The sequence below is a fragment of the Silene latifolia genome, chromosome 1, assembly GCF_048544455.1.
Source record: "Silene latifolia isolate original U9 population chromosome 1, ASM4854445v1, whole genome shotgun sequence".
NCBI lineage: Eukaryota > Viridiplantae > Streptophyta > Magnoliopsida > Caryophyllales > Caryophyllaceae > Silene > Silene latifolia.
The window spans coordinates 167,600,019-167,622,124 of NC_133526.1; the positions used below are offsets into that span (position 1 = coordinate 167,600,019).

At 36.5% G+C, this 22,106-nt stretch overlaps 2 protein-coding genes and 3 non-coding genes across 6 annotated transcripts; all 5 read left to right on the forward strand.

Annotated features, from left to right (window-relative positions):
• Positions 1 to 1,844: 1,844 nt before the first annotated feature.
• Positions 1,845 to 8,777, forward strand: LOC141611247 (vacuolar protein sorting-associated protein 55 homolog). Of its 2 annotated transcripts, none has more exons than XM_074429758.1 (5): positions 1,845 to 2,061; positions 2,571 to 2,622; positions 7,482 to 7,521; positions 7,609 to 7,693; positions 8,329 to 8,777. In XM_074429758.1, the coding sequence occupies exons 2-5, from the start codon at positions 2,590 to 2,592 to the stop codon at positions 8,510 to 8,512; spliced, it is 342 nt and encodes a 113-aa protein (XP_074285859.1). In that variant the 5' UTR covers positions 1,845 to 2,061; positions 2,571 to 2,589; the 3' UTR covers positions 8,513 to 8,777. The 2 variants fall into 2 exon arrangements, with proteins under 2 accessions (XP_074285859.1, XP_074285852.1); XM_074429751.1 differs by lacking the exon at positions 1,845 to 2,061 and adding an exon at positions 2,086 to 2,464.
• Positions 8,778 to 10,219: 1,442 nt separating this feature from the next.
• LOC141622623 (small nucleolar RNA Z266) lies at positions 10,220 to 10,314 on the forward strand. Its single transcript, XR_012533043.1, has one exon. It is a non-coding gene; the product is annotated as a small nucleolar RNA Z266 (small nucleolar RNA).
• A 105-nt stretch (positions 10,315 to 10,419) lies between these two features.
• LOC141622637 (small nucleolar RNA Z266) lies at positions 10,420 to 10,517 on the forward strand. Its single transcript, XR_012533048.1, has one exon. It is a non-coding gene; the product is annotated as a small nucleolar RNA Z266 (small nucleolar RNA).
• Positions 10,518 to 10,623: 106 nt separating this feature from the next.
• LOC141622644 (small nucleolar RNA Z266) lies at positions 10,624 to 10,722 on the forward strand. The gene has a single exon (XR_012533050.1). It is a non-coding gene; the product is annotated as a small nucleolar RNA Z266 (small nucleolar RNA).
• Positions 10,723 to 14,168: 3,446 nt separating this feature from the next.
• On the forward strand, positions 14,169 to 15,842 carry LOC141608938 (uncharacterized). The gene is made up of 3 exons (XM_074428267.1): positions 14,169 to 15,385; positions 15,471 to 15,524; positions 15,616 to 15,842. Exons 1-3 carry the CDS (start codon positions 14,441 to 14,443, stop codon positions 15,688 to 15,690), a joined length of 1,074 nt encoding a protein of 357 aa, XP_074284368.1. The 5' UTR covers positions 14,169 to 14,440; the 3' UTR covers positions 15,691 to 15,842.
• The last annotated feature ends 6,264 nt before the right edge of the window (positions 15,843 to 22,106 follow it).

The following is a 22,106-nucleotide window of genomic DNA, read 5'->3' on the forward strand; positions in this document are numbered from 1 at the left end:
TGTATATAATGTTAGCTTAAACGAATTAAGATGTTAATTAAGTAATTAAATGTAATCGATTATATTTAATTAGCAAATTATAAATATGCGATATTTATAGTTAATGTATATATTATACAATATTGTCATAATAAATGTTGACAGATCGGTATTGATAAATCGATTAAAAAAACTTATTATAAGTGGACTTATTAATGCATGTCGATATATAGACAATTGGATAAATATACACATTATATATAATTTGAGAATAACCGAAAATAAGAGGATTTTATCCTTATTTTTGGTTGTTACTTGAACCGAAAAAAAGGAAAGAAAAATAAAACCCTAATACTCTCTATCTTACACGGTTTTAAGAGGGAGGAGGGGACTCATTTTTCTAACCAAATTTTGACCTAGCACACTCTCATCTAATCATTCACACAAACCCTAAAAAAAAATTAATCATCTAATTTTTGGGGATCTATTCTAGCAAGAACAAAGGCATATCTCATATCATCTTGGGTGCAACTGATAGGCGAATATCATTGCGATATTGTTCTTAGGCCGATTTTGCTAGGACCGAAGGTTGATTTCATAATCTCTCTATTTTGTTTATGCAAATTTCTTTTATGACTAGTTTTCATATCTATAATTTCGTTATAATCCTTATAATGTTAATGGAAGTATACCGATATTTCCTACATTTTGTGCTAGGGATCGAACTCGTGACTCGTATAATCGAGGGACAAGTTGATTTCCTAAGGATATTTGACTAAAAGTCAGGCTAGACTTCGAGTCAATGGGATATTTGCTCGAAATAGACCTATATCTCGAACAATGGGTGCTTAAATTAAAAACCTATTTAACTTAAATCAAAGATTTGAAGTACTTTCTCAAATCTGAATTTTTCTGATCAACCTTGATCGTTTTTCTGAAATTTTTATTAACTTTCAATGAATAAGAATAACATACATATGCTACTTAAATAGATACTGTTTTCTTAACGGACAAGACAACTAACCTAATTAAAAATAATAAAATAATCCTAAACTTAATCTAACAACTCATAAAATAACTAATTCTGATACAATGATGAGTTTTTATTTATGTAAACTACTCCCTATAATCCGAACTCAGATCACCCGTGTTCGATCCCTATATACTGAATTATTAATCATCATTATTTGTATCACCTAGCTTGCTCCCATGTCTTCCATTCCGTCTCAAATCCTACTACATGATACACAACATCACAGAACGATAAATAGGGAAACAAAATGCAAGTGATAGGCACAAAAACCGTCTCAAAATTGACCAAAATGCATAGGGAAGAAGGGAAAATTACGACCAAATAAATACATATCAAGGACATTCTTGCCTTCTTGGGGTGACTGTTCTCCGTGTAATAGCTCCTTAGATTTCAGCCCTCATTTGTATGAAAATAAAATAAAAACCTAATTTCACAATTAAACAAAATTAACAATTAGTCTCACTCTCGACGGATATATCCGTCTAAAGTGAAAGACGGGTCAAATATGCTTAAAGTGGTGACATTTTTGGGCTCCACCATGTAACTTGTTGCTTGTCTTATGCTTAAAGTGAGTGATTATTTGATCCGTCTATAACTATAGATGCAGACAATTTCTCGTTTGTGACGGACACTAGCTTCTGACGGATAGTGGCTCTCTCACACAATTGCGAGTGGGAGGGCAAGTGAGACGAATATAGAGCGCCCCACTTACCCTCCCACTTGCATACTGTGAGAGGGTCACTATCCATCACAAGCTTGTGACGGATAGTGGCCGTCACAAGCAAGACACTTTGATAAATGCATATCTCTCGTCTATAAGGAAAATTTGTGCAAAATTAAAGGAGTCAATTGTCACTTTCACGTACCTCTTTTCTACTGCTTGGTGATTAAGCCTTTCCTCTCAACCAAAGACCGTGAGAAACCGTGGAGTAGAGTTTCAGCAAGCTTCATCACGAGATCAAAACTTGAATTCCTCTAATTATTTGCGCATTTTTGCTGTCGCTTTTCAAGTTTTACAACTTGTACAATCATGGCCATGACAATTGAAGGTCAATTTCCCCTCTTTAACTTTCAATTCATTTACGCCAACGTTGATTAATTTCTACTACTTATCCTTCTTTCTATTGCATCATCTATGTCATATCTTCAATTTTGATCCTTTGTTTCCTCAATTTAATAAAAATTCTCAAATTTCGGTAATTAATTTAAAGGGCTAATTGATTCCGTAATACTATAATTAGAAGGCCCATTGCTAGCACAAGATCATCAAGCTTAAGTTTCTTTTTTGGGGTTTCTGTAGGAGTATAATTAAACATTTAATTCAAAGTTGGTTGTGTAATTATTTTGGTGTATTTCCCTAATTGTAATGATATTGATGTGTTTGGTTTCTTGTCTTGTATGTTTTGTTGCGTTGCTGCTGTTGCTGTTGAATGGCGCTTTCTATATCTCAGTGTAAGTACCCAGATCTTGGAAAGACTGTCATTTTTTTGTTTTTCTTTTAGTATATATGAGGGAAATTTGTGGAGCATGTAAGCTGATTCTGTAAAAAAAATTGCAGGCTTGCTGGGCTGGCGTTTATGTTCTCGTCGAGTATCTTGCTGCAGATTCTGGTGAGTCAATTATATAACAGCATGTCTTGACATTACTTTATCTTGTGTTTATTGAGTATTGAGTATTGACCATTGAGTCATGATGTTCACCACGTCGCAGCTGACTGGTAGCTTGTACTTTTGTTGTGAGCGAACTTTATGTGGTAGCATTTGTTAGTAAGCTGTGAGGTTTTTATATAGTCTTAGCTTACTTTATGTTTTTATGGATTATATTTCTTCATTTCCTGGTCATTGCATAATCATGTGTTTTGGAAGCCTATCATGGGTCATCTTTTTTTCTTGCCTACGTTTGTATGATCTATCTGACTTGAGGTAAACTAGTGAAAGTATTATTTTGAGAAATTTAAGGGTAGCATGATAGGGAACATAGTCATCTTTTATGTGCGTGTGTTTGCACGGTTTTTCCAATTTAATTAACTTCCAAGGTATTTCATGGTGGAATCTTTTCCATGTTTCTGACCAAATTGTTGGACACGTCTTCAGCACTCATGATCAAATTGCCGATATTTTCACCAAATCCTTACTTGTATAGCAACATCACAACTCCTTACTAAAATGGGAGTATATTGAAGTTCGCCCTCCCATTGTGAGGGGAATGTAAAGGAAGGTCAAGTGGACAAGTCCATTCCAATGTTTGCCTACATATAAAAGGAATAAGTGAAGCAATATAACAAGGACAGAAGCCATCAAAGTATAGAGTAGTACTGTTATTCCCATTACTGGGTGTACAATAATAATTGTTGTTATAATGTTAGTAGGGTGTGCTTAGGCGTGCTTTTATCCAGCATATATCAAAAGATTAAATCTCAAATCAACTAGATTTGCTAGGTTTATATAATACACAACTTGTATATTGTAGATTCAACTTTAGATACCAAATACATAATTTCCTCTCAACTTGTGTAAATATGTTTCTCCCTTTATCTAGATTTCTCTCCCTCTGGTTATCTCACTCTTCAATCCTTTAATGGCTGTTACGGTTAAGTGAGCTCGCACACTGGACATTGTAGCTACCACGGGAAATGTTTCTTGGTAATCAATCTCATACTTTTGCCTGAACCCTTTATCAACCAACCTTGCCTGGTATCTTTCGATGGTTCCGCCAGGTTTGCATTAGTTTTATAAGTCTACTTACACCCAATTGCTTTTCTATTTTTAGGTAGAGCGGTTAAGGTCCGGTGTTGTTGCCTCAAAGAGCTTCTAATTCAACATTCATAGCTTCTATCCACTTGTTGTCTTTTATTGCTTCATAGAAATATTTAGGTTCTTCATTAGTAATGAGGACACAAAGGCAGCAAACATAGCGTGAGTATCAGGTGACACTTGATTTTATATTTTGTGTGGAGCCATTACCGGATTATTCTCTTCATAATCTTGAGTCCAGGTGCGTGACCTTCTGTCCCGTGCTGATTGCTTCTGGTGGAGTAGGATATTCTCTTCAATGGAATTGATGTGATTTAATGACTCTTGATGAATGATATCTGATATATAGTGATCACATTCTTCAAAAATGTCATTTTTCTGCTCAGAATTTAGTTCCCTTTGCAGTGGAGGTAACTCACCAGCATCCCTTGGTTGTTAAAAAAATATATTTTCATAGAATGTCAAATCCCTTGAGATAAAACTTTGTTTGGAAGCCATGTCATATACTTTGTACCCTTTTGATTTATAGGGTAGCCTATGAAAACACGGGGCACTGCCTAGGTTGAAACTTGTCCTGGATTGTGGAAGTGTTGTATGTCATATCTAAACCAGAAAACCTTCAAATGAGAGTAAACAGGACTCTTCCCAAATAGCATTTTATAGGGAGAGTTGAAATTAATGATATTAGATGGCTCTTTATAAGATATGCAGCCCCCAGTGCACAACCCCCCACAAAAATAGCGGCAAACCTGCCTGAAATCTGAGAGCCCTTCTTATTTCAATTAGGTGTCTGTGTCTTCGTTCAACAATACCATTTTGTTGAGGTCTATCAACACAACTTGTTTGGGGTTTGATTCCTTTTGTTACCATAAACCTAGCAAAGTCTCCTCCAACAAATTCAAGTGCATACCTGTTCTAATACCCTTGATTTTCCTGTCAAATTGATAGTGCATGAATTCATACAATTTAGGCAAGATTGATCTTACTTCATGTTTGTGTTTCATAAGGTATAAGGTATATCCATGTGGCTCTTGAGAAATCATCCTCAATAGTTAGAAAGTATCTATAATCACATCTTGCTTCTTTCTTGTAAGGTCCCCCACATCCATGTGAACCAACTCAAATGGTTCATTAGCAATATTCTGTCTAGTGCCAAAAGGGAATTTTGTCATCTTAGTCATTGGACAAGTTAGACAAACGGCACTCTTCTATAGTCAGATTTTCCCCTTTAAACTGTCGATATGATGCAACTTCTCTTGTGAAGTATGTCCCAATCTAAGGTGCCAAAGTTGAGACAAATTTTGCCCGTGTTTGATTAAATATTGTCTATTACAATTTCCATCAGTGACCTTAAGTGATTTCAAAAGCACTCACTGATGCATTCTAATCTGCACTAGAATTAGATAACAAAACAGAGACATTAGCGTAATTATTGGTGACTCCTAAGACACCATTATCAAGCATGTAGACTCCTTTGCGTGCCTTCTCCTCTCCTTCAATCTGGGTGTAGTCCTGCATTACACACAGATGGTTGTGAAATGTTACATAACATTTTTCGTGATGGGCTGATGGCTTATAAACCTGGTGGTTTGTATCCCGATGTACCTGAGTAGTTGGGTAATGGGTTTTATATATTCTCTTTCCTTACCAGGTTTATTTTCTGGAGAACCTACCACCTTCCAATACCTAGCTCTTGAGTGTACCCGTTTGATCCTTCTGTATACTAGAAAAGGCTGTATTATCAATTTCCAATTTTGTCACAGCTTCCAGTGCGGAGTTTCTTCTTTCTGCAATACGGATTCAGCTTCGTCAGCTGATGGCAGTTGAACTCTCATTAGAAGATTACTTCTGAGAGGTCCATAATAAGAATCAATGGGTGTTGTGGTTTCAGCGGGGGGGAGTGTATAGAGAGCATCAATGGGTTCAAGAACTCCGTTACCATATTGATGAGTGCAAGTTCTCTGTAGATAATAAGAAGAATTAAAGTAGTTTCGTCAAGCACCCATGGCTGTGATACCGTGTAGACTAGGATAACCATTAACCAGAAGGAGAAAAATATAGATAAGGGAGAAAGACATTGCACAAGCTGAGAGGAAATTATGTTCTATTTCTAAAGTTGAATCTACGATATATGACTTGAGTCTTATATACACCTTAACATATCTAATTGATGTTGATCTGAGATTTAATCTCTTGATACATGTTGGATAAAAACATGCATAGGCACACCCTATTAACATGATAATGACAACTATTATTGTACACTGAGTAATGAGGATAACCGTACTACTAAATACTATATATACTTTGATGGCTTCTGTCCTTTCTTACGTTGATCCACTTGCTACCTATTGTCGTTGGCTATCATTGGAATTGACTTGTCCACTTGACCTTCCTATACAGAAGCCTAATAAAAGTGTAATTTGTTCCATACGATGTTCTGTCCATCACATTCAACTTTAGGTTTACATTTGATTAATAATCAGAAATTACTGGTATCCGCTGATCCACTGAGCTCATCACAGTTAAATTAGGTGGTTAGTGATAAGGGGGAGCAGGTTTGATGTAGCCATGGTGAATTTTTGTCTGTGTCTTTAGACATACGTTCTTTACAACATTTGTGGAATTAATTGCTTATGTTAGTTGAAGTATTCCATGTTAAGACTGTTTTACGGTGTTGCGTTTCTCAAGTAAACAACAACAACAACAACATTACCCCAGTGCCTCAATGGCTCCCGCAAATTGCGGGGTAAGGGGGGGTCGATGTACGCAGCCTTACCCTTGTGTTAGCAACACAAAGAGGCTGTTTCCGAATGACCCAAGATGAAAATTGCGTCGAAAACTGCATCGAAGGACCACTACTTCACAAGAGAAAGAAGCGTAGCCACTTTAGTGAGCAATTTTGCGTTTCTCAAAGCAAATTAAAGATAATTCATGGATCAACTAAGCCTCCTGGGAACCCATGTAAGAATAAGTAATTGACAAAATAAAGTCTTAAAATATGAGTCGTCAAATATTAAAAATATTAGTTTTTTTTTTTTTTTTTTTTTTTTTTTTTTCGGTTACTAGTGTGTCAAATTAACTGCATATATCGGAACTTTTACACATTAATATTTTTTCTTGATGCACATTTTTGACGTAGCACAGTGTTGATTGTTACTATTACTAGCAAGTCCAAGTTTTGATTTCTCAGAGATTTAAGATAGAAGTAGCGCTTTTTTCCCTCTTGCTACTATCTTCATATTCTTACCAACTTTGGGCAATTAATACTCAATTGAGTACCTTTGTTTCTTCTCATTATTTTACCCATCATTGACGGGTCATGTTTCATGTCGCTTACCTCAAATCAATTTGGTTTCAAGGCATTGTTGTTATTTCTTTTGTCGAGGCGGAAAAACTACTGAACAGTAACTCTTTCCATTCAATGAATATGGCATTGGGACCTTTTCCTTTTCTTTGTTATAACTGTTTCTATTATTTTCAACTCGTTGAATAAGGTTACATATATCCAACACCAATTACTCGTATCATATGCAGGAGCCTTTTGAGGCACTAAAGTCTGGTGTAATATGTAGTAGTTGTAAAGGCGCTCTAGTTACTTGCTAGAAATTGTTTCTATGTTACATGTATATTCAGCTCAATTTTGGGAATCAATGATTTTCTCCTCTTATTGTCTTTATACATAATGTTTAAAATATGAAGTTTCTTTATGGCAGGCTTGTGCACTCTATGGTAACTGGTGGCCAATGCTGTCAGGTATGCCCTAGTGTTATGCTATACTTCAGGAACTGCCTGAATCCTGCAATTGTGTTTCACCGATTCTGATTACTATGGTTGTTGTAGCTCTCATGTATGTGGTGGTTCCAATGCCATGCATGTTCTTTGGAGGTGGATCAACACAATTTTTAATTAGTCGAGATGGTGGAGGGTAAGTTTATTTGTTGTTATAATTTCTTCACTACTTAGATGTATCTGGTGGTGGTGTTCAATAATCAATATAAGGAACTATCTTCAGGGTTCTGTAGAAGTTGCAAACTGGTAGGTCAATCTACGTAAGAAAGAAGTTTCTAAGCTTGATCAGTTAGGGATAAGAGTATAAACATCTTGAGTTGGTCTCCTAGAGATGGTGCAAGTGTGCAACTGATTCTAGTATGTGATGTGATCTCAGTAGCATTCCAAATGGTTGCTGAGTTACTATTCATGGGGCTATGTTATCTTGCCCTCACTCTCCGAAGATTGTACTTGTCGTTAATTCTTGAATAATATGACTTATATGAGTGACTGATGGAACATCTCATAATAGTCCCTACAATTATGATCCGTAATAATGCACTTGATCAGGGCTTCATCAATCATAGGCACTTGGTTATCTGAGTATGTTGGATGCAAAGTTTTCACACGCTTTCTGTGTCTATAATAAAACCTCCAATATGGGTTGTTTCCTGTAGGTTTTTCACTTTGGGTTACCTGTAAGACCATTGACGCCTATGCATGTGTTTTCGTGATGATTGATGACCTTTCATTCCGCTATTATTGATTTTTAATAATTTTTTTCCAATCTAGATGGATAGATGCTGCCAAGTTTATGACAGGAGCATCAGCAGTGGGAAGCATTGCAATTCCAATGATCCTTCTGCATGCTAAACTGATAGAAGTGGGAGCTATGGTAATTGAGTTGACATCGTTCTTGTTATTTGTTTGTACTGTTTTGTGCTTCCACCGCGCTAGTCTCGATGATGAATGGTAGAACTGCTCGCTGCCATTAACTGTGGGGTAATATCATTGAATGAGGTATCCTGGCTGTGATATTAAATGGTGCATTATGATGCTATGTATCGAGTTAAAGAAAGCCAGGACAGTTTGTATGTTGTCTAGGATATTATCAACTATTTTGTCGTTGCATGGAGTGTACAAAAGGGTTGTTCAATGTGTGTTTAATAACAAATTAGCGTATTATATACTCGTATTATATTTCATCAAGCGTATACAACTATTCTCTCATTTTGTGCCTATATTTATTGAGAATGGATCATCTCCGGCCATTTTTTCCCTCTCTATCTCCTTCAATTTCTTCTAATAAAACAAATTTAAGTCGTTATTCATTCTCCATTTTATCAAACAATTGACAAATACATCGTGTGGATCATTGAAAGAAAATGAAAAGAATTAGACGGCTCCTCAAAACAGTGAATTAAATACCTCGGATGACGACCTCTATTGGCATTGTATTTATTCAACTGGACCAGTAGCAGATACGGCCTTAGTGGATTGCCGATGGACCCTGTTTGATCTTTAAGTTAGCGACTTAGGATCTGCCTATTGCAGAGTAAGAAGTGAATGAATAAGAATACGCTATTAGGAAGCTGATGAAGGATTTAAGGGTATCTATAAATTTGTCACTGCACTTTTATCGTCATGGTGTGTCGATGATGGTCAAATAGGTGACCCTATCCTTTGTTTTGTCCGACCTATAAGCTTGAGCTTTTGACCCATCCGATTAGACCGAACCTCGAAATGAACTCTTTGCGATTGATGACCCTCAATATGCATATTTAGTGCCTCATAGTAATAATTAAGGGGGTAATTACCAGTATTTTACTATGTTTTCGCGATACATAAATGAAACGATCTAATATTTTCGTATGTGAAAAGGTAATTACGTAATTTATTCAAGAGACGATGCTAGTCGATGTTGAACAAGGTCCAAATAAAAATAGGCCAAAGTTTAGGTATCAGAAATAGGAGTGAAATGTAAGCCCAATATGAGATGGTGCAGCCGCATAATAAACCCTAAAATACATCTGCCTTCCGCTATTTAAATCCTGTCCCTCACAACAATGTCTTATCTATCGTTTTAATCTCTCCAACAATATTTTTCGGGTTTGATTGTTTGCAATTTATATGTCAATATTCATTTGATTGTATTAAAAGTTTGATAAATTTTTGTTTAGTTTGAAATATAAAATAAGCGCAGCCCTTAAGATCGCCTTTCAAATTCATAATGAAAGCGTTTTGAGTCATAGCCGCGCTATATTAAACATCAAATCATGTGGATTTTTTATTATTAGGGTTTTCCTATTAATATCATCTCCTCTTTTATCCTTTGCCTTCATTTTTAATTACCCTTTTTTCCCTCTATTTTAATCGTTTGTTCTCTTTATTCTACCTTCATTTTTGATGAAATCGTCTTTAACTTTTTCATCAAGTTGGTGTTTAAAGAGTCAAATGTAGAGGATTGTAGATTGGGTTTGATTTTAGGCTTTGGAAACATATTAATTTTTGGCAAGAATAAGGAAAAAATACGTACTTGAAGGATATTTTATTCTTGTGAATTGTATAAATTGCTTATTGATATTCTGACTTGCCAACATATAATCAATACCTTTGTTTTGATTAATTGATTTTGTATTGTTTTTGTTGAACTTATTAAATACTCGAGTCGATATTTTGAAGTTAATGGCTAGGATGATGATTCAATTAGATGTGTGAAGGATTTAATTCCTTTGATCATAAAACTTTTGAGGCATAATTATTTCTGACCAGCCATTATCATTTTATGTTTATTATTTTATATGTTTTTATGCGAATCCTTGATTTTATATATCGTATTAGGGGGCGTTCTTTTGGATTCGATATAATTAGTGTGATGTTAATGGATGGCAAGAATGATGATTCAATTAGATGTGTGAAGGAAGAAATTACTTCCTTTTGAACTCATACTATTGAGGCATATTTTGACTGACTTGCTATGTTATCCTACTCTATTGATCATTTCCCTCTCTAACTTGCGGCTTTATCTTGTTGCGTTTCCTTTGTTTTTGTACTCAATTGATGATATCGTACTATTTTTGAATTCGTGTATGGCAAGAATGATGAATCAATTAGATGAGTGAAGGATGTTTTTCCTTGTGAACTCAATTATTTGAGGCATTAATTATATATTTCTGACTTGCTCACTGTTTCTTTCACTGTTATTGTTCCAAAATTATTGGTGGCAATGCCATACTCATTTACATGGATGAATACAGTTTTTCAGACATGATGCTTCTACTCTGCCTAATGATTTGGTGGCGGTACCATCTATTTATGATGGACATTCATTCATCTTTTCTTTTGGATTGTTCATCTATCATTAATAGATACTCTTGGCTTATTGTTTATAGCACTATTTCCCAGCTCAGTTTAGTATTTCTGAAAGTATAAACTATAGAACAAATGAATCAGATATTACTAGAGAACCTCCGACTCTGAAGATCACAATTTCAAGCACTATTACACACACATGGTTCATCTTGAATTTGTAATCTGCGTCTTTGTAAAATGCTTATACGGATTATTATTTGTCTATGTAATTTCAAATTATCGGACTATTGGATAAGGAGTATCACATTATGTACTCTAGAAATTGAGGCACTTTAAATTCCTTATCAATAGAGCTAAATTCCAAAAAAGCTACGGTTTCGTGGTTACACTTGGTGTATGGAATCTTTTATACACTACGGGTAATATAGTGACATGTGGTGATGGTGGAGTATGAAATAGAATCTTTTGTAACAATTATTTTGGTAAATTTGAGAGCCAAATATTTGAAAATATAAATTTGAGATTTGATTATTTTTACCATAATTAAAAATTTTCAAGTTGTTATTATTGTTTTATACCATAATTAAATTTGAGACTTAAATATTATTTTTTAATTCCCCGTTTTTGTTTTTTTCTTTAGTAAAATAATTTTGGTCGCATAGTAAAATTGAAATTGCTATCATGTAAATTTGTTATGTTATAAGGGTGACGTGATTGAAATTACCAACATCTTCTATCCTCCTACAATTGTTCTTTGTTGAATCTATTTTATTAAGAATGCACAGAAGAAAAATGAGGCGCAAAACGATATAAGTTTCTTTAAACACAAATTTAATTAAAAGAAGGAAAAATTAACAGGAATAATCCATCCTATTAGGCGTCTTCCTTTATCCTCTCACTCTATCTTTTACTTCTTTACTTTTAACCTAATTCTGAAACACCATTAATCTCCTTCATCTGCTTCAATCTCCTTCATCTCCTAGACGCCATTAATCTCTTCTATGCCTTCTTCTCCTTCATCTAACTGAAGTTTTGATCTTTGATTATAACTACGACACATGTAATTCTTCTCATTTTCTGTCTTGATTTTAATTTGTATTATTTTTGTAATTGATTTTAATTTGTAACGACACAAGTGTTGAATTTTTTTGATGCTTATTTTTTTGATTTGTTTTATTTAGGCAAATCCTTGGCAAATAGTTACTATGAAATTATTTTATGGAGGAACATTTAAAATGCTTGATTCGAGTGGTCTTGGTTATCTAGGTAGAATGAGTAGGACTGTTGAGGTTGAGAAAGATGAGTTTTGTTGGTTCACTTTGCTAAAAGAAGCTGAGAAATGTGATAAATTTAGGAGGAATGTTGACGGCATATACTTTTGGCATCCTAATGGCGGTTTTCAGAGGGCTCTAAATGATAAAAATGCTTAATTAATGCCTATCTTGTTGTTGATGTTGATTTACCTAAGATAGCTGAGCTCATAGAGGAGTTAAGGCAACCACATGTAGTACATATTCCTCAAAAAATGGTCCCTAGGAGAAAGGTTCAAGTCAACAACAAGACTTCTGAAAAAAAGGGACCACAATATATCACTCACAAAAGCCTCATTCTCTGTGAAACCCTAATAACTCCCTCTATTAAAAGCCCCCAACTTGATACAGCCCCATCAAGCAGCATATTAAAACAACTCCAGAAAACTCCCTCTAAAAAAATTCCCACAGCCACTCCCACAAGAACATCACCAAGGTTCTCACAGAAAAATAATGTTGAGGAAGCACCACTTGTAGCTGATTCAACACCACCTGAGGATGATAATGAGGGCTGTTATGAGTTGAATAACATTACTATAGCTGATGTTTTCTCTAAATATGAGGCAAAGAAATGATTCAAACCACCTATAGTTTGGAATAAAGAGAGTGATGATGATGAGGCTGATGATCCAGGGTATGACCCTGACAATGAAGAGGGCTTTGTTGATGATGAGGATGAGGATGAAGATCCTAGTTAGAACAATTTAATGAAGAGAACTTTGTTGATGGTGAGGATGGTCCAGATGAGGATGTTAATGAGGTGTTGGAGCAATTAATTGAGAATGACATTGCATCTGAGCAATCCTCAGATGATGATGAAGTAATTGAAGCTAGGAAAAAATCGAAAGATTGGAATGTTAAGGCTATAAAAGTTGCAAAACAACTCCAGTTAGAAGTTGAATCTAAGATATTAAGTGACCAAGGTTCAGATCAAGTTGCGGTGGGAAATAATCAAAGGGAGGATTTTGTAAGTGACTATGATGAAAGTGGAGATGAAATCCATACTCCAGGAGAAAGTGAGGAAGAGTCCAGACCTGGTCATAGAAGCAAATCTAGCCTACCTATTGTGAATGAAAAAACTGACTTCACCAAACTGAAGTGGTGTGTAGGGATTAGGTTTCCAAGCAGGGATATGTTCAGGGATTGTGTCACTAGGTATGCACTAGCTCATGGTAGGAACCTAACATTTGATGTTAGTGATAAGGAGAGAGGGAGAAGACTTAGAGTAAGGTGTGCAGGAGGCTGTCCATTTAAGATGTATGGAAGCTGGGATAATGCAACAGCTACCTTTATTGTCAAATCTGTGGATCCTGAACATACATGCCATAGAACAATGAGTAGGAATAGGCAGTTGAAGAGTACTTGGCTAGCTAAACAATTCTTGGAAGTGTTTAAGGCAAGACCTCATTGGCCAGCAACTGAGATCATTGAAACTGTCAGAAGGGCTTACAAGGTTATAATTAAGAGGGGTTATGCATACAAAGTAAAATATCATGCACACAGAATGCTACATGGTTCCATGAAAGAGCACTACAACAAATTGGGTGGTTATATTGCAGCTCTTAGTCAGGGAAATCCTACAAGTTTCTTCACTTTGGTCACAAAACCTGCTATTAGACCTAACCCACCTGTTTTCCAAAGATTCTTTGTCTGTTTTGATGCCTTGAAGCAAGGATGTCTTTTAGGGTGCAGAAAACTGTTATGTGTTGATGCTTGTTTTCTAAAAACCTTTTTGGGTGGCCAATTAATTACTGTTGTTGGGAGGGATGCCAATGAGCAAATGTTCCCACTTGGTTGGGCTGTGGTGGAGGGAGAGAACAATGATAGCTATCAATGGTTCTTTAAAGAACTTAAAAAATGCTTGGGTGAAGAAACTGGTGAAGGTTGGACATTTATTTCTGATGAACACCAGGTAATTTGTCTTTCTTATATTCTGTATTTTTCATTTTGTCTTGCTTGTTAATGCTGCCTTCTTGATGGTTTCTTTTTTATTCTGCCTTGTAGAGCATATTGACCATGGTGGCCAAGGAGTTTCCAAGGGCTGAGCACAGACATTGTGCTAGACACATTTTTGCAAATTGGCACAAGTCATTTAGAGGAGATGAAATGAAGATGATGTTTTGGGCTTGTGCAAAAGCTTACAATGAAGCTGACTTCAAGGATGGGCTAGATGCTATGAGGGAAGTGGATCCTAGGGCTGCTGATGCCTTGCATACAACCCAAATCTCTTTTGTAGAGCATTCATCAAGACTACTTCAAAAAATGATGTGATAGTTAATAACATGGCACAGACATTCAATGCCTACATTATAAGTGCTCGTACAAAGCATATCATATATATGCTTGAGGAGATAAGGGTTGCTTTGATGCAAAGGTTGGTTAAGAAAAAGACAGAAATGGAGAAAAAATGTACCTTTGTCTGCCCTAGGGTACAAGAGAAGCTTGAGAAGGAGAAAGAGCTTGCTGCAATGTGCACACCTCTGCCATCAAGTGATATTGTCTACCAGGTAATGTATGGTACTGATAACCTGACTGTTAATTTAGAGACTAGGGAATGCACTTGTAAAAAGTGGAATTTAACTGGTATCCCCTGTGGTCATGCAATTGCTGCAATATTTGACAAATATGAGAAAGCTGAGGACTATGTTGATGATTGTTACAAAAAGGAAACTTATCTGAGGATATATGGTTCATCAATAACTCCATGCCCAGGTGAGAGGCACTGGCCTAGTGTTCATCAACTCTTGAACCCCCCACAAATAAAGGTAGGTCCAGGCAGACCTAGGAAAAACAGAAGGAAGGATCCATTTAAAGATCCCAAAAAAAGTGGGAATCTCACAAAGCATGGCCTAGAGATGACTTGTTCAGTATGTAAGTCTAGAACCCACAACAAGAGAAAGTGCCCTGACAAAGACAAGACTATAGCCACTCTTCAACCACCTAAAAGAGAAAGGGGAAGATTTAGAGCTGCTCATAACAAACACCATACTACTAATCCAGCTACTGAGGCTCATCACCAAATGACTGCTCAGCCAACTAGGATAGGAAAAGGTGGCAGGGTTATTAATAGTGGTAGGGGTGGAAGAGGTGGAACATTAGGTGGTAGAGGTGGAGCAGCAGGTGGTAGAGGTGGAATTGGTGGCAGAGCAAGTGGCAGGGGAGGAGCAGTAGGTGGTAGAGATGGAAGAGGAGGTGGCAGAGGTGGAATTGCTGGTAGAAGTGGAAGGGTAAGTTATCAACTGAAATTAGCTGATGTTCAATAAAATTTGTTGCAGAGGTCTAATTGATTGACATACTTTGATGATTTTGCAGGTACCACAAGGATTTGGCATCCTTTATAATGATCAAGGCAATATTTTCACCAATGTAAGTTGATGTTGAAAAAAGTCTGTCAAATTATCCATTTATATGTCCATTTAACCAATAAATTCTCATCTTCACTTTTATTTCCATTTAGAGTTTCCTAGGACTGGGAGGATTTCCATTCAACAACATGAAACAACAAGTTACCCCTCAACTCAAGCTTCAGTGAACCAGAATGAGTGAAGACATGTAATAGTTGGTTAAGATGTAATTTTTTTTATTGTAAGGGAACCTGTTTATGTAATGGCATATTGTAGTACTGAATTGGTCCCTTTATTTTGATGTCAACAAACTCAACTGTAATGGCAAGAAGAACTTAAATGGGAAAGTAATGGAAAAACAAGAATGTTTTCATTCCATTAATATAAGGTTGGAATTGTTACATTTCTTGCTAGTAATGCAAACAGAAGAACTACATCAATCCCTCTTTATCATCCAACATATTGCAAAAAAAATCCAAGAGAAAATTAGTCCTAGCAAAGCAACCTTCTCCCTCATAATGTGTTTTTTAACTTCAACTTTCAACTGCAAAACTTCTTTCTTCAACTTCCCCTTCTTCATCTTCATTTTCTTCAGCTCGTCTTCAAGCCACTTCTGATGAAAATTGCTACCATCAGATGACCCCTCGTTTATCCATACAAAAAACCCGCACTTATTTTCCTACAATAGTTCAGGAATCAAGATTAGGGTTTTATTATTGCCCAAATCAAATTAGGGCCTCAATTTCTTTTAGCAAAATCAGATTAGGGTTTATATCAAATAGTAAAGGACATTCAAATCAATTCACTTACTGGCCATAAGGGACACCCATAGAACCTTCTCCCTTCATTTACTCCCTTCCTTGCAATCCGTATCACTGCGTTCATATTGTGATAGCATCTTACCTCTTTCGAGGTTGCAGAAGACCATGAATTAGAAGAGGATTCATATGCAGCTGCATATTTCATTGAGGAATTTGAGCAACTTCGTTTGATTAAAGATAGATTAAGGGAAAGAAAAAGGGCTATGGAGAATGAAATTAATGGAGAAAAATAAATGAAGAATACGCAGGAAAGGAAAGGAAAGAAAAGAAGAAGAAGATGATAAATAAGAAAAATATGGGCCCCACTACTCTTTAACCGGATACAACAAGTTACAAAGTGACCAAGTTTAGGCTTTAATGATATGTTAATTAGTTGGTTTTATTGTGGGATTAAAGAGAACATGGATTAATAATGGAAGACGCCCAATAGGATGGATTATTCCTGTTAATTTTTCCTTAAAAGAAAACCATATAAGTTTTTTGTCAATATATTGTCAGTGTAGTGAATTTTGTAAGATATAGAGAACGTTCATTTTCCTAAAATATTTAATTATGGCAAAATATTAGATTCTCCCAAAATTAATAAATTTTCCTAAAATTACCCTCTCCAATCTTTCCCAATATTAGATTCTGCCAGTTATCGAAATTTTATTAGTGGTGTATAGAAGATTATATACCAAGTGTAACCGTAGCATCTTCCGGCTAAATCCGTCACAAGCTTGTGACATGAGACAAACTTGCAAGTGGGAGAGCAAGTAGGGAGGGCAAGTGGGAGGGGATTGTGAGAGGTCACAAGCTTGTGACCGTCACAAGCAAGACCGACTAAAGGAAGTGACCTAGAGTCTATTTCGCTTGGGGTTGATTCTTGTTGAGTCAACACAGTCGTCACACTTTGATCGATTATTCTTGTCATCGTGTAAATTTAGTGTCTTTTATTGAGCATCCTTTTTAAAAAGAAAAATTATGAAAAATTACTTTTTAAAAACCCTTTTTTTTAACTGGTTTTACTTTTTTTACATACATTAGATTAACACTTAATTTTAAAAACCCTTTATTTAACATTTAATTTTATTTTCTGTGAGATATGATTCGCTAAATTTGGTTAACACTTGGTTATTGCACGGAGACCTTGGGGTCTGTTAAAAGAGAGTGCCGGCTTACCGTGCTGTCACGTATCTCTCGGGGTTTGGTCTCTCAAGGTGTATCACCCTAGTTTTTTTCAAACTCATATATTTAAATAAATTAATATTTTCCTAAAATCGAATTGGTAGTTAATTTTTCATAGTCTCTCCGTTGTTTCTACTGTTACTTTCATTACATGTGTTGTGACTACTATTACTTTCACCTCTCCCGCTGTAGCAACAAATTTGTGTAAATCTGCAAACAAGTAGAGAAAACACAAAAGAATGCAACAAAATAATAATTTTAGTAATTTAAAGATTTCGGGTACAATCTTCTAGTTATTCTACTGATTCGATTTCCGCAGTTGGATGAATAGGAGGGTCTTGATTTGAAGACTTGATTCTTCTTGGATGAATTTGATTTGCTTCTCTTCAGTTGACGGCGATGAACGCTTGATGTTGGATCGAAGAGTAGTTTTCTTTTTCTCTAACTTTTCTCTTGGAAGAGGATTTTTGTAGAGAGGGTTTCTTTGTAGAGAGGTTTTGTTTTGTAGTGTGATTTTCTTTGTAATTTTCTGATTAGCCTCAAAATGAGAGCCAATGCTTGTATTTATAGAAAAACATAAAGGGTTTGGTTTACACCCTACATGGACTTGGTAGTCTTGACATTTTTGTGATGGACTTGATAGTCATTTCGGCCAATTTGAATGTATTTGGTCCATTTAGTGAGTTTGACCCATTTTTTGGATTTTATCACTTTAGAGAGTCGGATCGACTAAAATAATCAAATTGGACTAATTTAATAATTTTTTGTCCAAGGTAATTAAATTAGTTTACATTTTATTTGACGGGTCAATATTTTGACTTTTTGACTTCCGACGTGGCACTTATACAAAATTTTCGTGCCTACAAATTGCCCCCTCGAGACTTGATCATGTACACGACTTGAATGTTTGAGCATGATCGGGTCTCGACTCATCAAATTTTTAATGACCATGAGTCAATCCAATTTAATCATATGACCATGTTGACAATGGGCCACCTTCTGCAATTTTGCGTGAATGTATTGAGGCCGAAAACTTGGTCCCTACTTTCCTTCCCTGGCTGCTAAAGGTCGTCGACAAATTACTAAATATCGTCGACAATTTTAATTAACTTCCTAATTTGCCCCTCCCTCACACTCCCCCTAATATTTTCCTTTTTATTCAAAAACTACCTATCACATTCCAAATTTTGAAAAAAAAAAACCCGACTCAGATTTTGAAGAAAAAAAACCCGACACAAACGTATCGACCGCATCATTTCCGTCACGAATTCAAACATTCAACAAGGTATGTGATTCGAGATTAAAATTTTTTTGTAGTATTTTGCTTAGTTTGTAAATGTGTGACAGAATTAGGATAATTGCCAAATTAGTGACGGAATTAGGATAGATGCTTTGAATTCAATCGGATTGAGTCGTGTTACGCGAAAATCAAACGGAATAATCGAAACAATTAATCGAAAAAAAAAAAAAAAAAAAAAAAAAAAAAAAAAAAGAACACGGAAAACTGGGCTGAGACGTTGGGTTTCTTCGTCCCAGACCCAGGCCAGACGAAGGGATTTCTCGTCTAATGTGGGCTTTGGACGAAGAAATCATTCGTCTGGGCTTGGTGTTGGACGAAGGATTTCTTCGTCTGGCCCAAGTGTTGGACGAAGGAATTCTTCGTCTGGCCCAAGAGTTGTTTTTTTTTTTTTTTTTTTTTTTTCTTTTTGTTTTGGAATTTGTCGTTACTTTTTTTTTTTTTTTTTTTTTTTTTAAAAATAAATTTTATTCCGTCTTGTTTTATTATCGTTATAAAGTAATAATTGTTGTTCGTGGCGAAGTCGTTGTAAATATATATTTTTTCCGTCTCGTTTTGTCGATGTAAAATATAAATTAATTATTACTATTAAACTTCTTTTGGGGATATTTTGTTTTTTTATTTATTTTTTAATTTACATAAACTTATATTTATAAATTGTTTGTTTTATTAATTTAAGTAATCAAGTTGTTGTAAATATGTTTTTGTTGCGTCTCGTTTAGTTTACGTAAAATATTAATTAATTATTATTAATAAACCCCGTTCCGGGTTACTTTGTTATTTTTTTTAATTTTTAATTTACTTAAACTTATATTTATAAATTGTTTGTTTTATTTTTTGAATAGATGGCCGGTGGAGGAAATGACCGTCAAGTTCGAGCTCGAAAGGGGCTCCAGTTCGAGTCTGATGTTGGAGATGGTAGTACCGATTCATGGACTGATGAGCGGGTGGAGGAGGAGCTGGTTCGGTCTGGTGATGTGATAGGTGAGGAGGAGGCGGGTATTGAGCGAGTGCGTAGGGTGCCACGTAGACGGACTGAGGAGGGGCGTTTCGAGCGGAGGTCGGATGGTAGTTCTAGTAGTGTGGTGGCTCCGAAGAAGAAGTCGGGTAAGGATGTCTCTTGGTTGATCGATCATCGTGTTCCTGGTGGTCCTGACTTTCCCCACGTGATTCCTAGCTTCGGGGGCCACATTGCCAACACCATATGGTCGACTCCTAATGAGGTTGGTCGACCAGTTTTGACGGGTTACCACCGGTTTGGTAAGACGAGGTTGTTGAGTAGTTGGCCACTCCCTCCGGCCGTTAAGACTATTTATGACGGTACTGGTCTTTCTCACCTATTAGATTCCATGGCCGAGAATTATAACATGCCCCTTATTTCTGCTTTTGTTGAGAGATGGCAACCCGACACCAACAGTTTTCACATGCCTTTTGGGGAGATGTCCATACTCCTTCACGATGTTGCGCAGATCTTAGGCGTTCGGGTTGCTGGTAACTGTTGTAAGGTGGAGAGTAATGACGGGACGTTGGCGGATCCCCTTATGTATGTATGTGGCTTCTTTGGGATTTCATCAGAGAAGTTGAGGTTGCCGTTAAACTCTACTAAGAAGGTCCCTATTTACAAGAGTGGGGGTATATTGGTAGATGCAGTTTGTGACACGGCGAGAGCTAATTGTGATGTTGTTTTTGCTCAGGGGTTTTTGGCTGTGGTGTTGGGGTCGACACTTTTTGTCGACAAATCAGGTGATAGGTTACGTCCTCAGTTGTTTCCTTTAGTGTATGATACTGATGGTGTACACGACTACGCTTGGGGAGCCGGTGTACTTGCCTTCATGTACCGACAGTTGGGGGTAGCTTCACGTGCTGGTGTGAAGACTATTGGTGGTTGCTTGACCTTGTTGCAATCGTGGATCTATGAGTATTTTCCTATGTTCAGACCCGGTCCACCTTCGGCAATTGACCCTACTCAGCCTCGGTCGTGTTCTTGGAGATCCGTTGGTCCTTTCGCTCAAAATGCGGAGAAATTGTTGGAGTATCGGAGGTTGTTGGATGGGCTTACTTGTGCTTCCATTAGGTGGGATCCGTACGGGCCGCGTCAGGAGGAGTATCATCCTCGTACTTTGTATACCGGTTGTATTCGTTTCATGGACATAGCGGAGCCGTACCACCGATCGGTGTTTACGACGGTTTGGGTATGTGCGAGATCATACCCAATCCCATTATGAGATTGACGGCGCGTCGTCGTCCCGCTTCGGGTTTCGGTGCGAGGTTAGTGTTGGGGTTGGGGAGACCGATCATCTTTGGGATTGCTTTGGCGGGATCACGTGGTTCACTTTCTCGTAAATCGAGACCAGCTTAGCTTCCCAGTGAGACGGAGCCAGAGTATGAGGCTTGGTTTAATGGGAATTCTCACCCGTTCATCATTGATCCCGACCACCATGATGCCCCCCCGCCACATGAGGATTTTGATATTCCTGCTGAGGTAATAATATTACTTACAGTTGTTGTAATAATCGATATAATTTTCTTACTGTTCCTCGATAATGTTTATAATGTTTTAGTTGTTCTTGTCAATTTGCAGACGCACGTCTTTGTAATGTTTCGCTTTACGAGGCCAAAAAATTAAGGATGACAAGAAACAGCTTGCCTTCCTCCGCAAGATGATGAAGAACGTCGGCCCATTGATTGAGAGGGCTGGGGATATCATACGTCAGCGAGGACCTCGTCAAACACCCGGTGATGTTGTTCAGCGTAGATCAGATGGTGTGTACACTGATAGCGACGAAGAGGATGATAACTAGTTTGTGTTTGTTTTCATTTATGTTGTACGGTTTTGAAGACATTTTTTATGTTGGATTATTATGTTAGTTGACTATTTGAACGTTGTTTATTTCAAAAAACATGACGGTTTTAAATTCTGAAATTTCTTCAATTTCTTAAATTTCTTGAATACATAACAACTGATGCAAATTCATACATTTCTGGAAATAGTAACTACTTCATGACAATGGCCAACATAATGAAAACAAACAAATACAAGATACACTTGAAATAAAACTTCATCATCCTTGTCATTTCAAATCTCCTTTTTATACCTATCACTTGCTCTTTCATGACATTTCCACTTGATGCATCATCACCTTCATCTTGACATGCTATATTCAACTTTTTTGTTATTGTTAAATGATCTTGATCAACCACGACACAAAACGATCGCAAGTTACGCACTTAAAAAAAGCTTTCTTCGGATTAGTAGCTGTCCCGGAAATCATGATGATAGCGTTTCTTTCACAACGATTGCAAATTTGATTCTTAAAAT

Coding starts and splice junctions, on each gene's coding strand:
- LOC141611247 (XM_074429751.1), top strand. CDS start 2,379: ATGATATTGATGTGTTTGGTTTCTTGTCTTGTATGTTTTGTTGCGTTG. Junction 2,465..2,570: donor GGCGCTTTCTATATCTCAGT/GTAAGTACCCAG, acceptor AAAAAATTGCAG/GCTTGCTGGGCTGGCGTTTA. Junction 7,522..7,608: donor CTGGTGGCCAATGCTGTCAG/GTATGCCCTAGT, acceptor TGGTTGTTGTAG/CTCTCATGTATGTGGTGGTT.
- LOC141608938 (XM_074428267.1), top strand. CDS start 14,441: ATGGCACAGACATTCAATGCCTACATTATAAGTGCTCGTACAAAGCAT. Junction 15,386..15,470: donor TTGCTGGTAGAAGTGGAAGG/GTAAGTTATCAA, acceptor ATGATTTTGCAG/GTACCACAAGGATTTGGCAT. Junction 15,525..15,615: donor AAGGCAATATTTTCACCAAT/GTAAGTTGATGT, acceptor ATTTCCATTTAG/AGTTTCCTAGGACTGGGAGG.